The sequence below is a fragment of the Mauremys mutica genome, chromosome 18 (genome assembly GCF_020497125.1).
Source record: "Mauremys mutica isolate MM-2020 ecotype Southern chromosome 18, ASM2049712v1, whole genome shotgun sequence".
In the NCBI taxonomy this organism is placed as follows: domain Eukaryota; kingdom Metazoa; phylum Chordata; order Testudines; family Geoemydidae; genus Mauremys; species Mauremys mutica.
Window position 1 is genome coordinate 20,425,943 of NC_059089.1, and position 20,325 is coordinate 20,446,267.

The 20,325-nt window shown below is 46.5% G+C and overlaps 2 protein-coding genes across 12 annotated transcripts in view; one reads left to right on the top strand and one right to left on the bottom strand.

Annotated features, from left to right (window-relative positions):
* Positions 1–28: 28 nt before the first annotated feature.
* On the bottom strand, positions 29–7,660 carry REXO4 (REX4 homolog, 3'-5' exonuclease). Of its 2 annotated transcripts, none has more exons than XM_044992308.1 (9): positions 7,541–7,660; positions 6,570–6,835; positions 5,356–5,705; positions 3,945–4,097; positions 3,507–3,700; positions 2,883–2,971; positions 2,134–2,208; positions 568–642; positions 29–135 (listed from the first exon to the last, which is right to left on the bottom strand). In XM_044992308.1, exons 2-9 carry the CDS (start codon positions 6,789–6,791, stop codon positions 49–51), a joined length of 1,245 nt encoding a protein of 414 aa, XP_044848243.1. In that variant the 5' UTR covers positions 6,792–6,835; positions 7,541–7,660; the 3' UTR covers positions 29–48. The 2 variants fall into 2 exon arrangements, with proteins under 2 accessions (XP_044848243.1, XP_044848244.1); XM_044992309.1 differs by lacking the exon at positions 7,541–7,660 and adding an exon at positions 7,337–7,385.
* Positions 7,661–7,708: 48 nt separating this feature from the next.
* Positions 7,709–20,325, top strand: part of ADAMTS13 (ADAM metallopeptidase with thrombospondin type 1 motif 13) — a 33,260-nt gene continuing 20,643 nt past the window's right edge. For 2 of the 10 annotated variants that reach the window (XM_044992290.1, XM_044992292.1), the window contains exons 1-9: positions 10,222–12,599; positions 13,007–13,192; positions 14,343–14,409; positions 15,442–15,725; positions 17,074–17,305; positions 17,754–17,893; positions 18,800–18,883; positions 19,022–19,146; positions 20,023–20,169. In XM_044992290.1, coding sequence (XP_044848225.1) covers positions 12,534–12,599; positions 13,007–13,192; positions 14,343–14,409; positions 15,442–15,725; positions 17,074–17,305; positions 17,754–17,893; positions 18,800–18,883; positions 19,022–19,146; positions 20,023–20,169 — 1,331 coding nt within the window. In that variant the 5' untranslated portion in view covers positions 10,222–12,533. Of the gene's footprint in view, positions 7,726–10,214; positions 12,600–13,006; positions 13,193–13,278; positions 14,063–14,342; positions 14,410–15,441; positions 15,726–17,073; positions 17,306–17,753; positions 17,894–18,799; positions 18,884–19,021; positions 19,147–20,022; positions 20,170–20,325 lie in introns of those variants that run through there. The other 8 variants (XM_044992291.1, XR_006574143.1, XM_044992297.1 and 5 more) reach the window with 8 other exon arrangements.

Consider the following 20,325-nt stretch of genomic DNA (forward strand, 5'->3'; position numbering starts at 1 on the left):
AGCAGAAAATGACAGGATAGAATAGTTGACATTTTAGAATTTATTTTTCTACAGTTTAGGTTTGGCTTTGATAGCTGCTTCCCACTGCTTTTTCACTAGTGTGTATAGTCTCATAGCTGCCTGCGCATCCTGAATCTGAAAGACAATGAAACAAGCCGCAGGTTAAAGAAAGAAAGCAGAAGTTGCCGTAGGATCATTGTTAATGGTAGTCACATCCTCTCATCCATTTTATTCCCCAAATAAAAGTAAACCTTTTAAATTTCACTTGATGTTTCTCTTGATGCTGAAATAACTCATGTAAGAGAACACATAATTTAGCTGATGGGAAATTTCCATATGGTTAGTGTTCATGAAAATAGGTGATTAATGCTATTGGTATGAGGCAGGTAAGGACGGTACAAGCTTTCCTCAGACTGGTATTGCACATCGATATGCTGAGTAAAGATTATCAAATCTCATGAGTACAGAGACGACAATGAGGTTATCCTTCTACTAGGGTCCCAGAGCCTAAAACCCAATGCACTGTTGATCCACCCATCAATACATTTTCCCCAGGGGTTTACGTACTGAACAGTGCTCCGATGTCTGCACTTTCACATTCAGCAGTTTCTCACAAAGCAGTTTTAGAGATGGACGTCCACTCTAGAGGCAAAAACAAGAGAATCACAGAGTTGTTACGCCAACAATGAAATTAAATAGTATCTCCTCCGTTGCATGAAGGACCCGATTACTCAAGCTAAATCCTGCAGTAAGGTTTTAGTTTAAGAAAACCCATTAAACCATAGTGTGTCTTAGTTTCTACAGATGAATTGGTGAGACAGATGCCATTTGTCAGGTCGCTGAGAGATCTATTCAAACCTCCACTCTTGTAAATCCCTTCAGCATTATAAGAATGACATAGACAGTGATATCACTTACAGCAGCACATATGACTATAGCCTCATCAACCATGGCTTTGTAAAGCTTTTAGTAAGAGGGAGAAAGGAAAAATTGGGTGTCTTGTTTTGAAATTTAAAATATCACCTGTCACTTCAAAGGTAAACCTTTTGGATCTGCTTGACAGATGTTTCCAGTCAGGAAGGTGAGCTAACAATATCACAAAATAGAAGAACCCACTGTTTTCTATATACAGATCCATATTATCTTATCTGACTGCCCAGAAAGATGATAGAAAGACCCACATTCCTGTTTTGAGTTCCAGGAAATGGGAAAAGCCAATGAATTTGCTCTGCATGGGTATTACTGGTAATCTTGATTGGCAGTAAGTTACTTAGTACTTTACACATTCCAAACACTGTATAATAGGCTTGTCAGAATTCAGTTTTTTAAAATAATTTTTAATAATACAAATCAGTGTTTAGGTTAAGCTTTTAAAATTTTTTTATACATTTAAATTTTAACAGTTGCAGGAAATTATGGGGGATCAGACAATTATTTAATGACCGTACATACTGAGATTCAAAAAAGTTATAACTTTATAACCATTAAAACACAAATTGTCACTATCACATGTCAAAATATGCAACGTAAATACAGGGGAGTCGCATCTTACATGGGGGTTAGGTTCTGAAGTCAGCGCGTAAGGTGAAAATCGTGTATAGTCAAACGCTCATTGAGTGGAATGGCGGGCAGAATCGCCCGCACTACAGGTACAGTATTTAAATTGTTGTTTTTCTCTTTTTTGTTTTGTTTTGCTACGTGCGTATAGTTAAATGCGCCTATGATGCGACTCCACTGTATCCTTAAATCAAACTCTAAAGTTCTTAAACAGCATTTTTCTTCCTTTGCTTATCTGTAAATTTCAGTTATTGATGCAAATATTTTTTCAGTTTGTACAGTGAAATCGAAGTTTACTGCTATTTACTGAAAAAATTTAATCCTTCCAAACCTATGTCTAAATACATTAAACTAGCTAACTTTCATAAATGGCAGTGCGTCAGATGCCCTCATTTTACAAAAAGACAGTTAAAGCAGAGAGGTGAAGGGACTTGCCCAAGCTCGTACAAAGCGTCAGTGGCAGAACCAGGACTGGAGACTAAACGTGCCGGGGGGAATCATTCCTCTAGATCTTGTTTCCTTGCACTAGCACTAAATGTTAGTGAATCAAGAGACTATTTTCTGCACGTTTCTTACTTTGACTTCCTTTCTGAAAGGTTTGTATCTTTGTGTGTCCCGAATTTTCTTTTTAGGATGATCAAGAAACAGGATCTGAAAGAAAAATATTTCCATTGTAAAGAATGCAGTACAGTAGCAGGATACTTTATGCAGCCGAATGCACCACTCCCATCGATTCAAAGGACAGTTCACAACATGAACAAGTAAGATTGCCGGTGTTAGGACATCCTCAGTATCCAAGAGTAAGAGCCCCAACCAATTTGCATAACGTGGCTCAGATGGGCGCCATCTTTGGGAGGTGCTGCCTGTGGAGCTTGTATGCCCCAGCCTAGAATACTCCAGTCTGATGCAAGTGGCCGAGTGTCTCTGTATTAATGATGCCACTGGCCTCACTGTAGAACTTCACAGAGTGTGTGCTTTGGCCTTCCCTAATATGCAAATAACTTGATCAACTTGCTGATTCCTAGACTAGAAGAAATATTAAAACGATATAAAATGTGCCATGAGAGCTTTAATGTCCATATAGAGAGCAGATAAAAACAGAAGATCCTAAGGTCTCATCTGAAAGACTCAGTCATCGGATAGCTGAATGATGCTGTACTTTAACCTGCTCTGGAATGACAAAAGACTGAATGGACCCAGCTGCAATCGGAACCTATGGTTCCAGAGTGGAGGTGTTTTAACCTGATGCTTCAGCTAACATTCTGGGGTGACAAGTCAGTCGCTGAAGACAGGGGCTTCAAAGCAATAAATATCTAACCACGTACCTTTAAGTCATTGTGGACAGCATGCCCAACTAAAATCCTTCCTTTCAAGATGTCAGCCACCTCCTTCTGAACATTTTTAAACTCCGCTCCTAAAAATGCAACACATTTTCAGTAAGAGACAAGACAAAGCGCAAGTTGTGAGACAGCATTAGAAAGTGGAGCATTTTACGTGGTAGGCACTTCCTTGGGACCCAAGGTACTGGAGAATGCAGAATTCTTGTACACAGTAATCCTCAGTTTGCTCATAACTACAGACTCAAAGATGGCAGAACAGGCACACACGTGAACAAAAATAGCAGTCAATTGAGAAACAGACTTCTACTTATTGGCCTAAGACCACCCTTGCATTTTTGTAGGCAATGATTACAGAAGTTACACTCTACTGGGGCAATAATGATCACTCTGCAAGAAAGTGTCAAATGTATTTTGATTCATGATCTATTGTAGAGTTCCCTTTCATTTAGATATTTTAGGTTGTGCTGAGATTGCGATTGTTTTATTTCCTACACAAAAATAGAATTAAACAGGCCCAAAAATAGCTTAGCAGTAACTCAGTCAGGGATGTTTCTGTGGTGCTCATCTGGATCCTCTCCCTTAAGGAATGTGCTAGGAAAGATCACTCACCTTTCTTTATGTCCTTGGGCCGTATGCCGCTAACAGCTGTCCTGTAATCGGTCACTTTTTCTGTAGGCTTGACATATTTGTCATAAATACACTTTCCAAATTGGTTCACAATGGATACACGAGCCAGGATGCTGTCTTCACCCTCGGGCCCCACTCCCACCATCTCACAGTCCATGGCTACAGCTTTTGTCAGCCTAAAAGAGGATACCAGAGTTAGAAAGCCTTTGCTGTGATCATATACTTCTAGATGTACAAGTTAGTCACCAGTTAAAACAAATGGGGCACTTAACATCTCAGAGTAGTTTCAGTCTGTTTGCAGACTCAGGAAGACATCAGTTTACACTCTGTTTATGTTTGGAAGCCACGGATGTAAGAAAGAGAAAATGTCTGACACCTCTATATACTGTATATACACTTTACGTTAGAAATACAACCTACCCCGCAAAAGCCTTTTCTTTAACCAGCACCTGTTCCATAGACAGTTGTGATTTGCCTTCAATTCCCATATTTCTTCTAGCAACTTTTGCTGCTTCAGGTCCAATTGCTGCTTCAATATCCTCTGGATCTACACCATCAAACCAGATGTCGGCCCTGCCAGGCAAAGATAAAATTACACTGTAACATTGTTAAAAAATGTACTGTCTAAAAGGCCGGTTTATCTTTGACCGTTTGGCTAAGCCTGATGTTTATGAAAACAAGGAGTCGTCAGCGAATTAGTCTAAATCAGTGCCAACTAGTCCAAGAGTCAGATGCTGCAGACCACGTAGTTTTACTCAATCATAGGACTTGGCTAGCCGGGAGAGTGTGGAATTCTTTGTACTATAATCTTATACTGTGTTTCTCAGGGTACACGATATAAGATTAGAAGTATCTGTGTCTGAACTTCTGTCCAGCCAAACACCCAATCTATTCCCCTGTCCATTCTGCCTCTTCAGGTACCAGTGATTCCTTAGTTCCCAGGTCTAAATCTGCTGGTCACCAGGTGCTCTTCCACCAGTCTTTTCCTCTCCTTCAGCATTTCACTAGAGCTCTTTCGAGACTGCAGGTTTTCTTTTTTTATTCATGTCCAGGGCCAAGATTTGTGGATTTCTTTTCCCTAAAGCTTTTAATTTATGATAGCTTGGGATGTCTGTATGAACAGGCACCTCCAAAACAGGGTTATGGTACAGAAATCTGTCTGTTCAGGTGGGAAGGGAAGAGAAACATCATATACTGTAATAGATGAGATGCAGGTTTCATTTTCAATCCATGTCTCTTATTCCCTGGGTAGATAAAGTAGGAAGTGCTATTCAGGCAAAGCACTGGCAAAGTGCAAAATATCTTGCATTGCCAAATAGCTGCCTCCTCTGGCCATTAAGCAATGGTTCTAACACCCCTGAAAGCAGTGTACCTTGCGTGTGCACTGCCCCCCCCGCCCCATGTCTGTGTCCTTGCCCCAGAGCTGGGGCTCTGGGAGGGGCAGGAGGGATGTGGACAGGGGTAACAGGGCTGAGACTGGGGCCACAGCTCAGGGCAGGAGCAGAGCTGGGTGGCGTTCCCTCCCTGCCCCCCATGGCCTGGGTTGCAGTCATGCCCCCCCCCCCTCCATGTGGGGTGTGTGCCCCACAGTTTGGGAACCTCTGCTCTAAGGAGAACCATGTAGTGTCCATGAAGATAGCTGCAGTAACTTACAGCCTGTACAGTAGGGAAGAGGTGAAATTTTAAGAGGAGGTGGTATAAGGAACAAAGAGGATCTTCCTCCTTTGAGAAAAAGCACAGCGTTGTATCACCCTCTGTCCAAAATTAATCAACTGCAATTAGAATAGTTACAGCCACCTACATATGTAAACATGAGGCCTGAAATACTCACTCTGTCAGCGGCTGCTCCGTGTGCTCTTCAGCTTTCCTCCTCTTATGTTTTATGTCACCTTGTTCCTTCTCAATATTGCCATTTTTTCTTTTGTGCTCCTTTCTGTTTCCCTTGCCATCACTCGAAGTCTTGGCAGGTGCAGTTCTCTCCGATTTCGGGATAGCCAAAGGAACACAAACTTTGGCAGGATCACTGTCCATCTTGTTTACAGATTTGAATGTTCCCATATTCCCACTTCCATTTATAGCTGGAATTCCTTTGACGTTTCCCTTTTTGGTTGTGTGCTTCTTGGAATATGTTTGGGATACAGGAAGGGACTTATCCAAGCTGGTGGCCTTTTGTTTCAGCAGCTAATATGACCCAAAGAAACCCCACAGAATTTACTATAGCATTAAACTTTGAAGTTTCCCATTCCACCTCGCCCCACCCTTCACATTCTCTCTTGTGACTTTACTGCTCGATTTCCATGCATGTCCAACCCTAGAGCTGGAAGTTCTACATGTACTTACAATAAGGTACAAATGTAGGCAATAGCAATGCAAGATTCCCCCATACCGAGCCCCACCATTTCAAGGGGTGAAAGATTAGCTCATTCTCCGTGGTCCATTAAGTCACTGATCTCTCTGCTGAGATTACTAAGAAAGGGGCCAAGAAATGCCAACAATTTTAGTGATGTGGACACCTATCTATTATTAAGAACTGGACAAGTTTTTCTTGTACAATGAAAACTGCAGTTTTCAGTCAATTTCAAATTGAATCTTTAAGCTTCCTTACGTACTCCTCTTCCTCAATTGTGCCTACAATAGGTTAATATCGATAACCGTACTATTATAATTCTCAAATCAGACCAGAAGGAAAGAGGCTGTGAAATTTACTAGTTCCCCATGGACCAAGGTATTACAGATACTTATTTCCACTTCTGGATAATTCCATAATTTGACTACTGAACCAGCAAAGCATTTTTTGTTTCAAGAGTTAACAGCAAACTTTATTTGCATAAAACATGCTGTGACCTCTTAGTCAAAACACCCCCTCAACATTTCATGTCTTTATATACAGTACTTAAGTCTACAATTCAAAAGAAAGACGACGCACTGAGCCGACATCTGTGGGGATCTTAAATACTCAATCCCCCTTGCAGATCTGCACTAGAACGTAACTGATTATGGGTTACCCCACTGGGGCATGGTACTAAAATCTTGGATGTCACTGACCTCTTGCAGGGTCTTCCAGTTAGAGGAGAACTCCTGAGGAGCTTTTGGGGGCAGCACTCCCACAACGCTGGTGTCCTTTTGTTTTTTCTTTCCGATCTGCTTGACTTTGTTTTTCCACAATATTTTTTTCTTGTTCTTCCTGTGCTGTTTTTTCTGAGTCTCAGGTTTAACGGTGGGGATGCTTGTTGAAGCTTTTGACTCTTTGGTCTTTATTTTAGCCATTCTGTCATCAGAAATCAATCACGCTTCGAAAGCAACAGCCATTTCTGTCAACAGGATGTATAAATCATACGTTATAGGAATATATATATATATATATTTAATTTGTTTGCCACACCAGCTAATGCTTATAAAAGGTATGGGTGAAATAAGCCTGGATGCAGGCAGTCTCTGTTTATCCCAGAAGAGACACAACATTGGCTTTGCCCTTAGTCTGCAGGGAAGTCGGTGTATTACAAGGTGTTTACAGCAAAGAATCCTGTGGCACCTTATAGACTAACAGACGTTTTGCAGCATGAGCTTTCGTGGGTGAATGCCCACTTTGTCGGATGCAAGAGTGGAAATTTCCAGGGGCATTTACCCACGAAAGCTCATGCTGCAAAACGTCTGTTAGTCTATAAGGTGCCACAGGATTCTTTGCTGCTTTTACAGAACCAGACTAACACGGCTACCCCTCTGATACAAGGTGTTTACAGACATACACAGCAAGGGACGTGACCCTTTGCTTTGCTTTGCATTCACCCCCACAGCAAACCCTTGATAACCACACTCTGGATTTTAAGGACGGTTTAGGTGTGATCACTTCCCTGTGGTTTCCATGCAGCTAAGCCGCCTATGCCACCCCCCCCTCCCCCCATAGCCAGGGCTTGCCAGCCCCAGCCACAGAGCCTGTCCCCCCCCTCCCTCCCGGAAGTGCCAGCCTCAGCCTGGCACCGCCCCCCCAGCAAGCCCCGCAGACCCCCGCCACTCACTGCCCGCTCGCGCTGCACCGCCGGGAGCCCGGCCCACGTGCGCGTGCAGCGCCTCCACCTCCGCCCCGCGACTCCCAGCGGCGCCCGGAAACCGCTCCGAACGGCCGCCGGCGGGAAACACGCACCGCGCCGCCTCGGGCCCCCCCGGGACGGGGACACGGGGCTGCAGAGCGCGCTGGGGAATGGTACCGGAGGTGGTTGGGCGCGGCTGGGGGATCACCCTGGGGTGCACCGGGGCATGGGAACTGCGAATGGGGGGGGGGTGCACGGGGGATATGGGGATCTCTGTTGGGGTGCACCGGGGCATGGGAACTGCTGGGGGGGTGCACGGGGGATATGGGGATCTCTGTTGGGGTGCACCGGGGCATGGGAACTGCTGGGGGGGTGCACGGGGGATATGGGGATCACCCTGGGGTGCACCGGGGCATGGGAACTGCTGGGGGGGGGTGCACGGGGGATATGGGGATCACTGTTGGGGTGCACCGGGGCATGGGAACTGCTGGGGGGGTGCACCGGGGATATGGGGATCACCCTGGGGTGCACCGGGGCATGGGAACTGCTGGGGGGGGTGCACGGGGGATATGGGGATCTCTGTTGGGGTGCACCGGGGCATGGGAACTGCTGGGGGGGTGCACGGGGGATATGGGGATCTCTGTTGGGGTGCACCGGGGCATGGGAACTGCTGGGGGGGGTGCACGGGGGATATGGGGATCACCCTGGGGTGCACCGGGGCATGGGAACTGCTGGGGGGGTGCACGGGGGATATGGGGATCTCTGTTGGGGTGCACCGGGGCATGGGAACTGCTGGGGGGGGGTGCACGGGGGATATGGGGATCACCCTGGGGTGCACCGGGGCATGGGAACTGCTGGGGGGGTGCATGGGGGATATGGGGATATCTGTTGGGGTGCACCGGGGCATGGGAACTGCTGGGGGGGTGCACGGGGGATATGGGGATATCTGTTGGGGTGCACCGGGGCATGGGAACTGCTAATGGGGGTGCACGGGGGATATGGGGACTGCTATGGGGAGTGCACCATGATTTGGGGACTGCAATGGGGGTACACCTGAGCATATGGGGCACTACCATTAGGGTGCACTGGGGTGTGGGGACTGCAGTGGGGCTGAAAATGGGTTTGAGGGGGTCCTCTGGGGGGTGTGTATGTGTGTGTGCGCGCAATGGAGAGGGAGCACAGCAGGGTGACTAGGGGGTGCACAGAAGGGGGAAGACTAGTTGGGGTTCAGCCCAAAGAAGAGGGGTCTGGCATTAGGGACACAGCACTAGCCCCCGTAACATCCTTGGCAGGTAGCACAGACACATTTTGCAGTGGTCCTGCTCTAGAGCAGAGAGGGGCAAACTACGGCCAGCGGGACCGTCCTGCCCGGCCCTTGAGCTCCCAGCCGGGGAGGCTAGCCCCAGCCCCTCCCCCGCAGCCACGCCACTGCGCAGGCAGCACGGCTTGTGCCCGCACACCTCCCAGGCTTTCCAATAAGCCAGTCCTGCCGCTCTGAGCGGCGTGGTAAAGGGGCGGGGGGGGGGGTTGGGAAAGGGGCAGGAGGTCCTGGAGGGGCAGTCGGGGGACAGGGAGCTGTTGGGTGGGGCAGAGGTGGGGGGCAGTCAGGAGACAGTAGGAGGTGGGAACCTGGGAGGGGGGCAGGGGACTAGGAGCAGGGTAAGGTACAGCCTTTCGCAACTCCAATGTGGCCCTCAAGCCAAAAAGTTTGCCCACTCCTGCTCTAGAGAGTGTTTTGGGTAGGACGCACCTGGGAGTCCTGATAAGCCTATACAACATTCTACCATTTTGGAAAAACGTTGTCATGTGGCATCGAAATACCATTGGCCTGTAAAACCATATGTTAGTGTAATGATGTTTCACAAATCTTCCCCACCCCAACGTGACTTGATGACTCGTAAACTGGATTTTGCAAGCACCCGTGAAAATTATTGTTAAGTGTAGAAATAGGCAGAATCACCCTGTGAAAATTGACATTTCCTCAGAAAAGCGTGTGTCTGCGCGGGTGGGCGGGCAACCCAACAAAGAATATAGGCCATACTTACAGGATGGAGAACTCTATACTGGGAAGCAGTGACTCTGAAAAAGATTTAGGGGTTGTGGTGGATAATCACTGAACACGAACTCTAAGTGCAACTTTATGGCCAAAGATGCTAATGCGATCCTTGGATCCATAAAATGGAATCTTGAGTAGGAATAGTGAGGTTATTTTTCCTCTGCATTTGGCACTGGTGCAACCATTGCTGATATACCAGTTCCAGTTCCAGTGTCCACAGTTCAAGAAAGAGATTGATAAATTGGAGGGGTTTCAAAGAAGAGCCATGAGAATGATTAAAGGATTAGAAAACCTGCCTTATAGTGATAGACTCCAGGAGCTCAATCTAGTTTAACAAAGAGAATGGCAAGGGTGACTTGATTACAGTCTATGAGTACCTACATGGGGAACAAATATTTAATAATGGGCTCTTCAACCTAGCAGACAAAGATAGAACACAATCTAATGCCTGAAAGTTGAAACTAGACAAATTCAGACAGGCAATAAAGAATTTTTAACATAATAAGAATAATTAACCATTGGAACAATTTACCAAGGGATTCTCCATCACTGACAATTTTTAAATCAAGATTGAATGTTTTTCTAAAAGATCTGCTTTAGGTATTATTTTGGGGGAAGTCCTGTGGCCTGTGTTATACAGGAGTTCAGACTAGGTCACAATGGTCTCTTGTGGCCTTGGAATTTATGACTCTATATTATTTCACTCAGAGGTTCCCAAACTGTGGTCTATGGAACACTTCCTGGTGGTTGGCAGAGAGCTGGCTGCTCACACAGTGCTAACTCTCCTGTCTGTTGTATTAAAGATCACTGAAAATGCAATAAACAAATTCCTAATGTTATTTTTCTATGTAGGCAATTGCTGTAGTTGCCATAAGGCTGTTACGTGAGCGTGAATGGGAGGGGATGTGGTCCGATTGATTGTGAACATTGGATGAACATAATCTTTGGCATTTAGTTTCTGGCAGTGTATATAAACATAAACCTGAAGGAGGGGAAAAGCCAGTGCGAGGGCCCAGGGTTTTTTTTTTTTTTATAAAGTCTATTTCATGTTTAGGATAATGAGGATGCCTGTAGCAAGCTGTGTTCTCTGTGCCTTTGTGACCCTCCAAAGTGAGATATCAGCCAAAATCACCACATCTGGTGAAAACTGGTGCCAGTATCCATTGCTATTGCCCATGGATTAGGGCTGCAATTTTATAGCTTCATTCAAAAGAACCCCCGCTCCCGCCATCTCTGGCAGGCCATACTCGCCATGGATGGGGCTGGAGAGCAGTGCTGGGCAGAGACACTCCAAAACTGAAGTGTCAATAAGCATAACTTATTAAAAGCATTTATGGGAATATGGGAAGGGAGTTTTGAAATGTTTCTTTCCTTTTCCGCTGTGACCGTAAATCCAGTGGTGCATATGTCTATTTTTATCAGCAGCTTCTGGCGGTATTATCTTTTTTTTATTACCTTTAGTATAGCCTTGAAGGATGCCCCCTCCACGCCCACAGAATGCCTGGCACTGATGAGGAGGAGGACTGAGGAGGACATGTCTTTGCAAAATCCTGCAAGCCAGTGTGCATCGGACCATGAACAAAGGGCTTGGAGATTCAGTGTGACCGACAGCCTGGAGAAAGACAGTGAGGACTGGAAAAAGGTCCTGGAGTCCCACTATGTCAAGGAGCAGGAAATGCACCTGAACATAATGGGTCTTTTTAGGCACCAAACCCAAATGCTGCAAATCCTGGTTGACTGATGGTCCAGAAATCCTGGATTTCCCACCCTTTGCAATCCTTGGAGAACTCCATGTTCACTGCTTCTTATACCCTCAATATTCCATGTGGCATCATGGGATGTAGTCGGAGCCCCTAGCACACCACGCTGGGGGACAGCAAGGAAAACCACAGCTTCACATATACTGACCCATGAGAACCATGACTGGTGTACGTGTAACCACAACGGGCTACATTTGTTTACTGAAATAGATATAAATGTTTACCTCCTTTTTAATTTAAATTTTCACCCTGTTAAGTTTTGTTAAAATTTTGTAGAGTATTGTACAGGGTTTTGTTTTTTTTTTAATACGTAGATTTTCTGCTCTTTTTTTCACTCAAAGTTCTAGTTTTGGAGAATCAAATTATTTTTATTAGATCACAACAAATATTACAGAATGCATAGCGGTACTTAAAGCACATAGTACTTGTAAATGGACATCAAGCACCACTGAATTCATAGCTTCAGGAAAACACCCAGCCATATTTATAAACGTGCAGCAAGCGAACACAATTCTTAGCAGCACCCAAAGCTCCAGGCTCAACAGAATAGATACCAGCAGGCAAAGACCCACCAATATGTAATGTAGATTGCACAAGACAGACACAAGTCCCTGAAAGAGCCTAGAACACTACTGTAACGGACTTAAAGTGCTCTTTCAAAGCCTCTCCCACTGCATAGCTCTGTGCTGGGCTCTTGGAAGAGCCCTGATGTCTGGCTGTTCAAAGTCAGCGGAGAGCTCCTCTACCTCCACCCTCCCCCTTGGCGGCAGCTTTTTCCCCTTTGCCTCACAGATGGTGTGCAGAACACAAAAGGCAGTTATAGCCGTTGGGTTATTTTTCTCACTGAAATCCGTTCTAGTGGGTAAATACCGCTAGCGTTCCTTTAATTTACTAAAAGCACATTCAATTATCATTCTGCACCTGCTAAGCTGGTAGCTGAATGATTCCTTGATGCTGTTGACGGGGGTGTGTATGGCTTCGTGAGCAAGGGTGGGGGCTGCGTCCCTCAGGATCCCTATTAGCATTTCAGTATTGCCAGTGGTAGTCTGCCCGTCTGGAAACAACATCCTTGGTTGCAGCTTTTTAGAAAGTCCACTGTTCTTAAAGATTGAGCATCATGCATCTTCCCTGACCCGCCCACACTGAGGTTGGCGAAGCATCCCCGATGAGCCACCAACGCTTGCATAACCAGAGAAAAGTAGTCCTTTCTGTTGATGTACTCCGTGGCAAGGTGAGCTGGTGCCGAAATAAGGATATGCATGCTGTCTGTTGCCCCACTGCAATTTGGGAACCCCATTGCTCCAATCCATCCACTATGTCCTGCACATTGCTGGGAGTCCTTGTGCTGCATAGTAGGGTACGATTAATGGCCCTGCATACTTGCCAGACAATGACCCCCCCACTGTGGATTTTCCACTGACCGGTTGCAATTCAGCATTGCAAGCTTCCAGTGATTGCTGCTCCCTTCACTATCAATGCAGCTCTCATTCTGGTGTTCCTGTGTTGGAGGGCTGGGGCGAGCTGGGCACATGTGCAGGAATGTGAGTGGCCTTTTGCATATGAAAGTTCTGCAGCCACTGCTTGTTGTCCCAAACTTGCATTACCATGCAATCCCAGCGCTCAGTGCTTGTTTTTCAGGCCCAGAAGTGGCGCTCCACCGTCTGCAGCTGCTTGGTGAATGCCACCAACAACCCTTACATTGTTTTTTACTATGTCCATCAGCAAACTGCCCTTGAAGATATCCTTGTGCTCAGTTACAGTACTTCCACTGGGTCTGCAAATACAGGAGAACCGTGCAGAGACTGCAAAGCACCACATGGGTTTGTGGGTTTTTTAAAAAACAGTATGAAAATTATGGGCTATGGATGGTATTATTGGATGGAGAAAGTTGCATGCTGGGAACTGGACCCCAAGCTCCCAAAGAGACCTGGGCAATTCATTCCTAAATCACAAAACATTGCAAAAATGTCTCAGAAGGCATTCTATTGGATGGTGGTGCATGGCACCCTGGGATACCTACCTGTGGTGCACCACACTTTGCATCGATGCAAGCAGCCAAGTATACACGTGCCCCAGCTACACACAAATTAAGGTGGCCGTATGCCAATGTAACTTGTATAGACATGGCTTGAAATTGTCCTCTGAGATTGAATATATCTCACTCTTGTGTCTCAGTAGAGTTATGTCTCATTCTCCCCCTAGAACTGGAGCAAGTGGGAGTTTTGCCTGGATAGGCACTGCCAGATTGTTCCCTCAGGAGCCGGAAAATCATCTTGTTTCTTTGACACTCTAGATCCATTTCTCCTCTCCCCCAGTTGCTTCTTTACTTGTTGTTTACTTGGCTGTTAAAACTGGCTCAAAGTTTCTATTCTTGCAGTGCTCTTTGGCTGTAACAAAATTGCAAATATTGCGCAAAAGCGTTCTCTCTACAGCTGTTCTTGTAAAAACTCCTGCAGCAACTGATTTCCCCCTCAGCTGCCCCTCTCTGCAGTGGATCAACTCTTTTATTTATTTAAACTATGTATTCTCCACTTCCGCTCCATGTGATGCCTTGGGCTAAACATCTTAATCACCCCAGGCCAGCCTTTGCTGTTGAGTGTCAGTAGCAGTTCCTTCAACATGAGCATCAATTCAATTTTCCTAGCTTTTGCAGTGATCCCTCTGGGATTCTGCTGGCCAGCAGCTTTCCAAGAGGTAAGTCTGACCTCCAGAGAGAACAGATTGCAAGAATGTTATTTTCCCCTCTCTATGGAAATAGGACAATGTGCGTTCAAACCAAAATGTATCAAGCCCCACTAATCAAGAAAGTACAACCATCTCCTCTGGGTGATCATTCTGTACTAAAGACATCAACATTAAAACGAATAATAGTTAAGATGCTGATGTTGTGCGCAGGGTGGGTGGTGATGAATAAAGTTTTATTTCCATTTGTTTTTGCTTTGAAAATGTAAAGCTGCTATTTTTCTTTTTGCAGAAATTTCTCGAGGCGTTGGATCCAGAAGACGTTTTCTCTTATTTTGGCACCAGTGCAGTCCTTGATGGTATGCAAGCCTTCTTCCTTCTGAATTTTGTAATGTGTCATGTTTGTAAATTTGTTTCTGATACTGTATATTTGATATCAGTAAGCACACACTTTTATTGACGTTAGCCCAGATCTGACCTGCAAACACTTATGCTTGTGATTGACTTTGCTTACGCGAGTAGTTTGGTTCAAGTGTGTAAGTGTTTGCAGAATTGGGTCTGTTATTTGGAAATCCAATCCAGTAATTCTTTTAACACTTTTCTGTTTCACTTCTCCTTCTGCACATTGTTATTGTTTTAGTGCACAATTCATAGAACAAAAGATTCTAAATAACCCTGGAACAAATCCAGATCAGCTGGGCACGAGAGTATAGACTATAATGACGATTTTATGTAAATGTTTTTTTATAAACATTTCAAGAAAATATAATAATACTTTTAGATGGATCATAATTCAGGATTAAGATACTGTTTAGATTTAGGCAAGATTCTCAGGGCAGGGACATTGTGTACTTACATGTTTGTCCAGTGCCTAGCAATAATAATTTTCACTCCTATAATGCTTTACATCTGATGAACTCAAAATACCTTACCTCTTTGTCAAGTAAATTGTTATCCCCATATACAGATGGGGAAATGGGGGCACAGAGAGGTTACAAGTTTTGACCAAGTTCACACAGCAAGTCAGTTTCAGTGCTAATAGGAGAACCTGGACCTCCTGATCACCAGTTCTGTGCTGTAGCTGCAAGATGATATAGCGTCAGTTTCGGGTAGGGTGACCAGATGTCCCGATTTTATAGGGACAGCCCTGATATTTGGGGCTTTTTAAAATATGGGCTCCTATTACCCCCCTCACCCCCGTCCCGATTTTTCACACTTGCTATCCGGTCACCCTAGTTTCGGGGTTGATAAAAACACAGAGGACTGGGGTCATTGACATCATTCAAGGGAAAAGGCTCTTTGGGCAGATAGTTGTATTTATTTTCCCACGCATCGTTACTGTTACTGTTAAGCATGTCTATAATCCTAGTCATTTCTGGTATTTCTTCCAGTACCGGGATTTGTTATTGCTCAGCCAGCTTGTCCCTGTGAAGAGGACCAAGTGGAACCAAAATCTTGTAAAGTTCAACGCTGCTCTCTCAGGGCCCGGGGAGAACTCTACGCCTTTGAATTCCTAGAGGACCACGTCTTTCTTTCCTCTTCCTTCGTGAGCGATCGAAAGCTGAACTCCTCTGTTAGTTTACTAAAGCAATTCCCAGGTGCCTGCTTTGCCGGTGGACGGGTAATGCGCCCTCCAGGTGCTGAATGTAGAGTCACGTACTGCGAAGGGCAGCTGGTGAGTATGCAGCATAGACTTTGAAATCAAAACATCGGCTGCATTTACAACCACTAATGACCGAGGATGTTTTGCCATGTCAGTTGTCTCAGAGTGAAGACCCAGGTGCCTGGAAAGCAAAGTGTCAGATCAGAAATAAGGGGTTAGAGCGAAATTCATTCCTGGGCAGAGGACCAGTGCGAGGACTATGCGCTACGTAAAAGTTCCACTTTGACCTTGAAGGCGTTGTGAAGAATGCTTGGGGTGGAAGTGGAACTTATGTGGTGCATTGGCCTGGTGCTGGCCCCTCTGCCGAGGGATGAGTTTCACCCTGAGCTTGGAATGGAAGAAAATGCCCTGCCCTCTCAAAAACATAAGGGGATCTACTTTTTATTTATTGATGACGAATTGATGGTGCTGGGTCCAAAGCCCAAAAATTTGGAGCTGGGTCCAAACTTCCTTCAAGGTCTCAGGGGGTTCAGATCAGTTTTACAGAAGTGAGGTTGAGCTGAGAAGTTCAAATCCCAGTTTCCCCCAGAGTTTGAAGGGTTTCTGATCCAGTGCTGTGGCTTGGGACCATTTCTCCTAGCTAGAGAGCACTGTGAAGGCATTTCAGAGAGTCCAGAAAAGTCAGTGTCATTGCTCTGAAGGGTTTGCAGTTCAGTACAGTGTATGGGATCACAATTCTGCCATGAGAAAATGTAGAAACAGGCAAAGAAAGAAACAAGCCGCTCCCCCCACACCTGCTCAAAGGGAGGAAGGTCCTGAAACACTTATTTTTGGTCATCCCAATGCTGCCTCACTGAGCCTCCAGTAGCTTCATTTTTCAGAGCTTTTGGTAACCTGGCAGTTTGGTGTTCATCCAAATCCTTCTGATAACGGGAGATCCCGATGATGTGTGAGGTACTCCATGGCAATAATAATAATTAGCGTTGATCCTTTCCAATGAGGATCTGAAAGTGCTTTATAACATTAATGAACCAAGCGTCACACTGCCCTGTGGAAGGTAATTGTAACCCCGTTTTATAGACGAGAAAGCTGAGAGGATAGTGACTCACCCAGAATTACACAGCAAGTTGGTGGTGGAGACAGAAACAGACAATAAGAAACCTAACACCCAGTTCCCTGCTCTAACCACTAGACCACACTCCCTCCTAGATCCTAGTAGGATCCTGCTGATCACAAACAAACAGGAAGCCTTTGGTTTTGCATCCTGATGTGCCAAACATGTTCAATTTTGCCTGGGTGCAGCACCTATTTGGGAAACCTTGGCGGTAAAGGGGAGAGCGGGAGGAGAGGTGGCCTGTGACTTTCTCTTGGTGGTGAATGCCTCTGGAATAACCTAGGGGTGGGATTTTGCTTTCTTTAGCAAGGGGCCATCATCGTGAACGAGGAAAAGATTCACATCAGGCCTGTGAGAAGCAAACACCTGAACGTGTTGGAAGACCCCAGCCTCCCCAGACCCCACATCATCTTCAGAGCGGCAGGGAGAGGGACAAGGACGATAGGAGGTATTGGATGTCTCGGGGCCACAAGAGGAACCACTGGCCCAATTCTGCCCTCTCTTTTTGCCTGCAGTCAGTGGCGTTGCATATGTGACGGTGAGGGCAGGAATTATTGCCGTCACAACGTGTAAATGATGCTCTCATTGAGACCTGTGTAGTCCAGGAGCACTGCTTGTGCCACTCTCCCATCTGCTTTCACCATTGCTAAAACAACATATAGCCTCCGTAAGGACTCAGGATTTATCTTGGTCAGATAGGCATGGCCTTGTCACTCACCAGTTACTGCCAAACACAAGAGCAAAGAGATACAAACTTAGCTGAGGATGGGTCAGGACTCAGGGTATGTAGGTGGGGTATCTTGTGCATGATAAATTACCAAGAGTGGCAGCAGCAGCTACTAGAAATCAGGACAGACGGGAATTAGCTAAGTCTCTGAAGGAAGCAATGTATTGCTCATAAGTGTTCAATAGGCTGGGATGGACCCATGGGCCTTTCATGCCTTCTTCCATCCTAACCTCCCTTGTATTCCCTCACGTTGTTGTAGAAAGAAAGTCTTCTCCTCGTCTCTGGAAAAGAGCAGAGGGGAGCATCATGCACCTGGAGCTGCTGGTGGTAGTGGGCCCTGATGTTTATCAGTTCCACAAAGAGGACACCGAGAGGTACATCCTTACCAACCTGAACATCGTGAGTGGCTTTCTGTTTGATTTCAGTGCCACATTTCCTGAGCCTATGGTGGCTTGTGTTGGAAGGGACCTCTGGCGGGGCGTCTGGCTAAGCCCCTAGCCAAATGTTCTGGAAGGGCCTCCACAGAAGTGAGTGGGAATACCTCTCCCCCGGGGATGTACAGAATACTGGACAGAGGTGCAAAGCAACCACTTCACCTGCTTTGCCTGGGCCATTGTACCCTCATGCAGGAAGCTGCAAGCAGAAAGGAGGCATTCGCAAATGCTGGGAGTGCAGCTTTAAAGCCCCCATTGGAAAATGTGGCCCTTAATTTCCTTAGTAGCTGTTTGGGTGCTGGCTCCAGCATTAGGAGTTTATCCTTCAGTGCCCATTGATTTCAGTGGGTGTTGGATTGGGCTGTCTTTGAGCTGCCCTATCATTTCACTGTGTGGGTTTTAACATTCTATTATTAATTTCTTCAGCGCTGCCCACGTTGCTCCAGTCAGGAACATATCACTGTGTTTTCATGTGGATGGCGGGGGCTGGGGGACTTGGAGGGATCTTGACATTCATTTTCATATCCTGTGAAATCCCTTGTTCTCTCTCTCCAGGAGGCTTTTAATCCTATTAGTTAAATCTAGTGCACATTAGTGGACAGATTTTGTGGCTTCCACTGAGTTTAGTTCTCGGATGAATCCTGGTTCTGTTTGGAATGGGCAGATTTCATGCATCTGCCTGTTTCTTTCCCTGGTGATTTGCAGATTTTATAATTACCTGGTGTGTCACCTTGGCAGTGCATCCAGCTGGGATGGTGGAAGATCCTCAGTATGTGTAGGGAGGCCTCGGTGTCAGTGCAGGGCACAGACAGGAGTCACACCGGCATCTTCATTATGAAACTCCTTCAGGATCCTGTTTTTCCTTTTACAGGGTGCCGAGCTGCTGAGAGATGCCTCGCTGGGAGCTCAGCTCAGGGTTCACCTGATGAGAATGATGGTCCTGACAGAACCAGAGGTAGAAAATGGGGGTTTGTTCACAGTCCTTAGAAGGGTCCGTCACAGGTGAGGCTGAGCCCAGCTCCCCTCAGAGGGCTAGCCAGCCTGTGACAGGGCCACTAAAGGGGAGTCGTATGAAGATGTGCCTTCTCTTCAGGTGGGTATGAACATCACCACGAACATCACCTCCTCGCTGGTCAGTATCTGCGAGTGGAGCAAGAAGGTCAATCCCCAGAATGACTCAGATCCCCTGCACGCCGACCTTGTCCTGTATGTGACCAGGTAACAGAACTCCCCTGACTGAGGGGAGATTAGAGACGTGAGGTCAGGCAGGCAGGGTCAGGCGAACCGCGGCAACTGCTGGACGTGCTCAGATGGGATGGGAGGAAAATGTGCAGCCTTTGGAGAGGGACCCTACAATTCTCCTTCCGGGTGGCTTGCTGTGGTGTAGAAAGCCCCTGTGCCAGTTGTTCCCCTGGTCTGGAGGGGGGAGGTATTCTGCATGTCCGCACCCACCAGCTCCCCGAGCACAGACGGGGCTGAATGCTCAACAATTCCACTTCCTCAGCCCAGTGTTAACAGGAATATCCCAGCCCGGCTGTGTCGGACTCAGCACAATTCCAGCGGAGGCCTGCGTCCCCAGCAATGTTTGCATGATCATGGGAGGCTCATGTGAGGGCAGAAAAGTCTAGAAGAGGCAGAAACCCAGTGGTTGTTATAGAGAAATTCCCCAGCTACAGAGATTTCCTCTGACTCACACATTCGCTTGGCTCCCAGGGTCACATTATTCTCAACTGACTGTAGCTAATGACACCCGACAATCTCCCATTGAATGTAATGTCCTTGTTTGGTTGTTGTTCTCTGCACCGAGGGGATTCTCGTATCTCTGTCTCCTGCAGACAGGGTTATATCTAATCAACACGTGCCGGGTAGGGGGGTACCTGAGCAGGTTCTAGGTACTCAGTGAAGCCTTCATTGAGCATCTCGGCCCCGGGGAGATGCACATATCAAAGTGAAAGAGGGTGGAAAATACCTGGTGTGAGGTTGAGCTGGGAGAGGCTAAAGACATTTTCAATGGACAGTGTTCACGGCTTGGGTTTTTAACCCTAATGAATCTGCTCTCCCGTTTTCCCCCGACCTGTCTCACCCTTCCCTGAGGTTTGACCTGGAGTTACCCGATGGAAACAAGCAGCTGCGCGGAGTCACCCAGCTGGGGGGAGCCTGCTCCTCCTCCTGGAGCTGCGTTATCACCGAGGACACTGGCTTCGACTTGGGAGTCACCATAGCCCATGAGATCGGGCACAGGTCAGAGGGCAAGACCCAGAGAGTCGCCAAGTGTCAGCCCTTTCCCTCAGAGAAAATCAGCCCGTTTGCAAGCTGAGTTCAGAGAGCGAGCAAGTCACCTCGGGCAGTGCTGGATCAGGACCATCCTTAGGATTTATGAGGCCCTATACAGTATTA